Genomic DNA, 6000 nt, shown 5'->3' with positions numbered 1-6000 from the left:
CATGAGGGAGAAACTGAAACTGGAGTGACATGTTCCTGACACAAGCCAAGTTCTGCTAAACATTGATGGTGTCATGGTGAGAACTGAGAAGGGAAAATAATTTGAATTAGAGAACCATAGTGAGAGAGTTGGCCATTTCATTTGGTCTATCGATATGGAAAGAACTCTTATTCGCATTTTAAAGAACCTTCGAGTCTGTAATGATTGCCATGTAGTTACCGAACTCCTCTCAGCTATCTACGATCGTGAAATCACAGTAGGAGGTACATCTGCTTCGTCGACATTTTACTAGTTCCAGATTCATAAATGAGTATAAAATTGATCCCATAGTTGAACATTATGGCTGCCTCGTCGACATTTTATGTCGAGCCGGGCATCTTTAACAGGCAAAAAATATCATTGACAGGATGCCAGTGACTGTGAGACCCAACAAAGCCATCTGGATGAGTTTGCTTTGTGGGGCTAGGACTCATGGAAACTTGGAAATTGGTGAATATGCAGCTTGAAATTTTATTGAGGATTTAGATGCTCATACCGGGTGTTATACTGTACTTTCCAACATGTATGCTGCAGCTGGGAAGTGGGATAAAGTTTCACATGTAAGAGAAATGATGAAAAAGAGTTGAGTGATAAAGGATGCTGAATGCAGCTTCATTGAGCACAAGGGTCAACTTCATCGGTTTATTGTGTTGGATAGATCACATCCCCAAACCCAGGATTTCTCTTGCAAAGTTGAGGGAAATGAGGGAGAAACTGAAACTGGAGTGACATGTTCCTGACACAAGCCAAGTTCTGCTAAACATTGATGGTGTCATGGTGAGAAGGAAAAATAAATTGAATTAGAGAACCGCATTGAGAGTTGGCCATTTCATTTGGTCTCATCGATATGGAAAGAACTCCTATTGGCATTAGAAAGAACCTTTGAGTCTGTAACGATTGCCATGTAGTTACCGAACTCCTCTCAGCTATCTACGATCGTGAAATCACAGTGCGAGGTACATCTGCTTTCATCATTTCAAAAATGGATCATGTTCTTGCAATAACTTTTGCTGACATGTTGTGGATCCTTGTCGAGGTATCAGTTTTAAAAATGGTTACAGATATATTATATTGTTGATACTCATGATAATAAAGATAAAAGATTTATTGTTGATATTATATTGTTGATACTCATGATAATAAAGATATATTATATTGTCGAGGTATCAGTTTTAAAAATGGTTACAGATATTCTTTTTCACATGATAATAAAGATGACGAATTTCATGAAAATGCTCTATAATGCCCATTACTCAAACAGTTACATACACAATAGCATGATTTTCTAATTCAAATCAAAATTTACAGTTGTACCAAAATTTTAATTTAAGAATTTTATATGGGAGTTACAAATTCAAGGTTCAAGGCTTATGCTACGGTGGATGATCTTCACAAGTGGTCCCCCGTGGACAAGTGAAAATGATTCTGGGCACTAAAATGGAAATACTATTCAAATCAATTAACATAAGGTGAATCTGTGGTGTATTTATTCAAAATTTTCTCCTTTATAAAGTCACCCAATTAACTTATGATTAATTTTACGAATTTGACTCCAATTTGATATTTTTGAATTGTCATATTTGTTTTGTACTTCTGAAGAAATTTAACATGGAGAAGCTATCAAAATTTTTTTTCTTAATTTGTGCTTTCCTCCCTCCTCTTTTTCTTCTTTTTTTTGTTCTTTCATTTCATTTATAGCCCTGGATGCTTACACAGGCTGACCTCCATGCTGTATATTTAAGTGTAAATGTTTCTTTTACAAACTACAGTTTGTTTGAATTTATTCACGAGGACGTAACCTAACATTAGGAATGAGATTACATTATATCCCTTCACTGCAAAGAATCAACCACATTGAAGGGCATCTGAAATCATTTGTGTTTTACAGTGAGTAGGAAGTTTTTTCCTGTCTACACGAACTATATTACTTAAAGCAGGAATTATGTGGAAATATTTCACTCAGTGCAAGGGTCATGTCTTTTTCGTTGGCGTTTCTTACTTTTAGCAAATCATAACAGTGTATTAGAGAGTGCTGTGTCTGTTTTCAAAGCAATAGCCAACAACAAATTGTGGCATGGTTTGGCTGATCAAGCTCTTTAGCTTTTTTTATGGAAATGCAAAGAATTGGAATGAAACCTCATGCTATAACTTTGATAGGTTTTTTGAATTCTTATAGTCATGCAGGCATGGTAAATGAGGAAAACTGAGTTTTTCAAATGATGATAAATGAGTATAAAATTGATCTCATAGTTGAACATTATGGTTGCTTCATCCACATTTTATGTTGAGCCGGGCATCTTGAACAGGCAAAAAATATCATTGAGAGGATGCCAGTGACTGCGAGACCCAACAAAGTTATCTGGATGAGTTTGCTTTGTGGTGCTAGGAATCATGGAAACTTGGAAATTGGTGAATATGCAGCTTGAAATTTGATTGAGGAGGATTTAGATGCTCATACCGGGTGTTATACTGTACTTTCCAATATGTATGCTGCAGCTGGGAAGTGGGATAAAGTTTCACATGTAACAGAAATGATGAAAAAGAGATGAGTGATAAAGGATGCTGGATGCAGCTTCATTGAGCACAAGGGTCAACTTCATCGGTTTATTGTGTTGGATAGATCACATCCCCAAACCCAGGATATATATGCAAAGTTGAGGGAAATGAGGGAGAAACTGAAACTGGAGTGACATGTTCCTGACACAAGCCAAGTTCTGCTAAACATTGATGGTGTCATGGCGAGAAGGAAAAATAAATTGAATTAGAGAACCGCAGTGAGAGTTGGCGATTTCATTTGGTCTCATCGATATGGAAAGAACTCTTATTCGCATTATAAAGAACCTTTGAGTCTGTAACGATTGCCATGTAGTTACCGACACCTCTCAGCTATCTATACGATCGTGAAATGAGGTACATCTGCTTTCATCATTTCAAAAATGGATCATGTTCTTGCAATAACTTTTGCTGGCATGTTGCGGATCCTTGTCGAGGTATGAATTTTAAAAATGGTTACAGATATATTATATTGTTGATACCCATTATGGCTTCTTTTTCACGAGATAATAAAGATGATGAATCTCATGAAAATGCTCTATAATCATATTACATAATATTGCGCTCTCAGTGTCATCTTATTTTTAAGAAAATTGCTATAACCCCAGAAGTGAAATTTACAGTCTTTTAGTTTCAACCACCATATTTTGTTATCTTGAAGATTAAGAGAAGGATCTAACCTTGATTTCTCAAACACATGATAACAAATTTGAATTCTGCAGGAAGCAGAGTTTTTGTGCAACCAAAATGCTAAAAGGAACAATTTGTTTTTTCCAACAAACAAAACATAAACAATCAATGGTGTAGTGAATTTTTTTATTTTTTTTTTGCTTCTCATTTGACCTATCTAGGTGTATGGTTACCAACCACCTGATTAGTTTGAACACATTCATGCCTTTTTCGTGTGCAAACTTATTCATACTAAATACCAATCTTTGTGTAATTACATTTAAGTAGTTGATGTTTTTTGACAAATTTTAGTAGTTGAACTGGTTGCATTATTTAAACTAATTATTATGGGAGATTACATAAAAGCATATGACTAACACAGCTCAATCAATATTCTGAATTCATGCACAAGAGTTGACATTTCTTAGGATCCATATTTCTAACATATAATCAGCCACATACAGGTTCTGCTTGTGTAATTACATTGGTGAAAATAGAAGTTAAACTCAACACAAATGCAAATGAGAGCAGAAGATTGCAGCTGAAGAGGCAGCCATATCTTGGCATTCTTATTGTCCGGGGACGAAGTTAGTAGCATATGCCCATGCGTTGTTGGCGACAGGGTCAGCAAGATGGTCGTAAAGGTTCTGAACAGGTCCCTTGCCGGTAACAATGGCTTGAACAAAGAAACCAAACATGGAGAACATAGCCAATCGGCCATTCTTGAGTTCCTTCACCTTCAACTCTGCAAATGCATCAGGGTCATCAGCAAGACCAAGAGGGTCAAAGGCACCGCCAGGGTAAAGTGGGTCTAATCCTTCACCAAGTGGTCCTCCACCAATTCTGTAACCTTCAACGAATCCCATGAGCACAACCTGAGTAGCCCAGATTGCAAGAATGCTCTGAGCATGGATCAAGTTTGGGTTGCCCAAATAGTCAAGGCCACCCTCAGAGAAGATCTGGGCACCAGCCTTAAACCAGACTGCCTCGCCGAATTTAACACCATTCTTTTCAAGGATTTCAGGGAAGGTACATCCCAATGCTCCAAGCATAGCCCATCTGCTGTGAATTACTTCAAGCTCACGGTTCTTTGCAAAAGTTTCAGGGTCAGCTGATAATCCAGCTGTGTCCCATCCGTAGTCACCAGGGAATTCACCAGTCAGGTATGATGGAATTTGTTCTGAGAATGGACCCAAGTACTTGGGTCTGTCAGGGCCATACCTGATTTTAACAACAGATCATACCAAGTTAAATACAGAAACAAATTATCACAACCTTACTTCAAATGTTAGCACAGGATGTTGCATTTGATTAGACCTTTACAAGACAAGATGATAACTATTAACTATAAGGTGTGAAGCACAAATACACGGACACTTCCACACCGATAATAATGTAAGAAAATAACATAATTCAATGTAATCATATATGTTGGTGTCGTGTTACGTGTGACCTAATTCAAGGAGTGTCCGTGATTCATAAATTATAGTCTATAAGCAGTTATATCACCAGTTAGTTATTAACATTTGATTTAATCTATTACATTACACATGCATAATCTATGGCTTTTGGGTCTTCCCCATCTAAGCTAAGAATTTGTTACTATGTTCTTAAGAGACATGATGAGACATAAGAGTGTTAAAAAACCAAAACATTTTGAATTTTTTTGACTGTAATTGAACTACTTACCAAATGCTTTCAGGAGCACTCTTCACAGTACGACGCATGGTGAGGCGAGCTGGGCCAAAGTTACCAGCTCTCCTGATGAACTCATTTCCTTGTCTCAAACCAGTCTTACCAGTGAATGCTGATTGTTGGATAGCAGAGGTGGCCATGAGGGCTTTGAGGTTTCTTGCTGTTGTTCTCTTTGGTGTTAATAGCTAGCTAGTGTTGTTGTGAAGAATGAAGGAAATTCTACAAAGGTTTATAGAAGTGTTGAGAGTGGCCACGGTGGAAATCATAAGATTTTGTGGATTAGGATATGCACAAGTCAGCAACATCTTATTGGTGCTGAATTTGGATGTGGATTCTCAACCTGATATTTTGTACTGATATTGTGGCTCTCTTTGTGCCATTTGGACACTGTGATCTGGTTGCTTAGATGTTTTGAAGAGGGTGAATGTGAGCCAAGGAAATTAGGTCCACCAAAGTTAAGAAAAACAGAAACTTGGAATAGAGTTTGGATTGGGTATTAGGGAAAATAAGATAAGGTTTCCTGCTGTCAAAATATTGATGTAGTTTTGCAGTTGGCTCGATCGTAATCGTTGGATCGAGAGACAATGGTTCGATTTTTAGTGAAGATTTTGTTTTTTTAAAGATTGAAAACATCGAGTTTAAAATTTGAACCGTATGCTTTCAATCTAACGACCACCGTAAATCGACAACGTGACTGCATGAAATCATTGACTTCGGAGAATCTTGGTCTATATTTGTGCTTGTGCTAGTGCAACTCCATTGCCCATCACATCTTTTATATTTTGGATTAACTAATTTTTAGATTGAGTTAATAGAGTTGTAGGATAATTTTGTAAAAAAACTAAAAAATGCGTATCTTCATTTAAGCCTTAATAAGCCTTAACATTTTGTATTTCCTGAAATCATTTTGAATTTTTTTTTTTATTTTGAATATTAATAATGTAAGAGGCTAGGTTCTTCAATTATGAATTCCAAATTTATTAAAATTTTGTTGGATATGTGTATCTTCATATAAATAAAAAAAGTAAGATGATTAGTTTAAAT

General features: G+C 36.5%; 1 protein-coding gene across 1 annotated transcript; it reads right to left on the bottom strand.

Annotated features, from left to right (window-relative positions):
* Nucleotides 1-3635: 3635 nt before the first annotated feature.
* On the bottom strand, nt 3636-5205 carry LOC123919846 (chlorophyll a-b binding protein 215, chloroplastic). The gene is made up of 2 exons (XM_045971859.1): nt 4951-5205; nt 3636-4482 (listed from the first exon to the last, which is right to left on the bottom strand). The coding sequence occupies exons 1-2, from the start codon at nt 5094-5096 to the stop codon at nt 3831-3833; spliced, it is 798 nt and encodes a 265-aa protein (XP_045827815.1). The 5' UTR covers nt 5097-5205; the 3' UTR covers nt 3636-3830.
* Nucleotides 5206-6000: the final 795 nt, after the last annotated feature.

The sequence above is a fragment of the Trifolium pratense genome, linkage group LG4 (assembly GCF_020283565.1).
Source record: "Trifolium pratense cultivar HEN17-A07 linkage group LG4, ARS_RC_1.1, whole genome shotgun sequence".
Classification (NCBI taxonomy): domain Eukaryota; kingdom Viridiplantae; phylum Streptophyta; class Magnoliopsida; order Fabales; family Fabaceae; genus Trifolium; species Trifolium pratense.
Note: the sequence above shows the minus strand (reverse complement) of the source record. Positions and strands in the feature narration are given on the sequence as shown.

What these genes read in the sequence shown, in the direction of transcription:
- LOC123919846 (XM_045971859.1), bottom strand. Translation starts at nt 5,096, where the DNA reads ATGGCCACCTCTGCTATCCAACAATCAGCATTCACTGGTAAGACTGGT. An exon ending in AGTGCTCCTGAAAGCATTTG is followed by an intron (nt 4,483 to 4,950) that starts GTAAGTAGTTCA and finishes TGTTAAAATCAG; the next exon opens with GTATGGCCCTGACAGACCCA.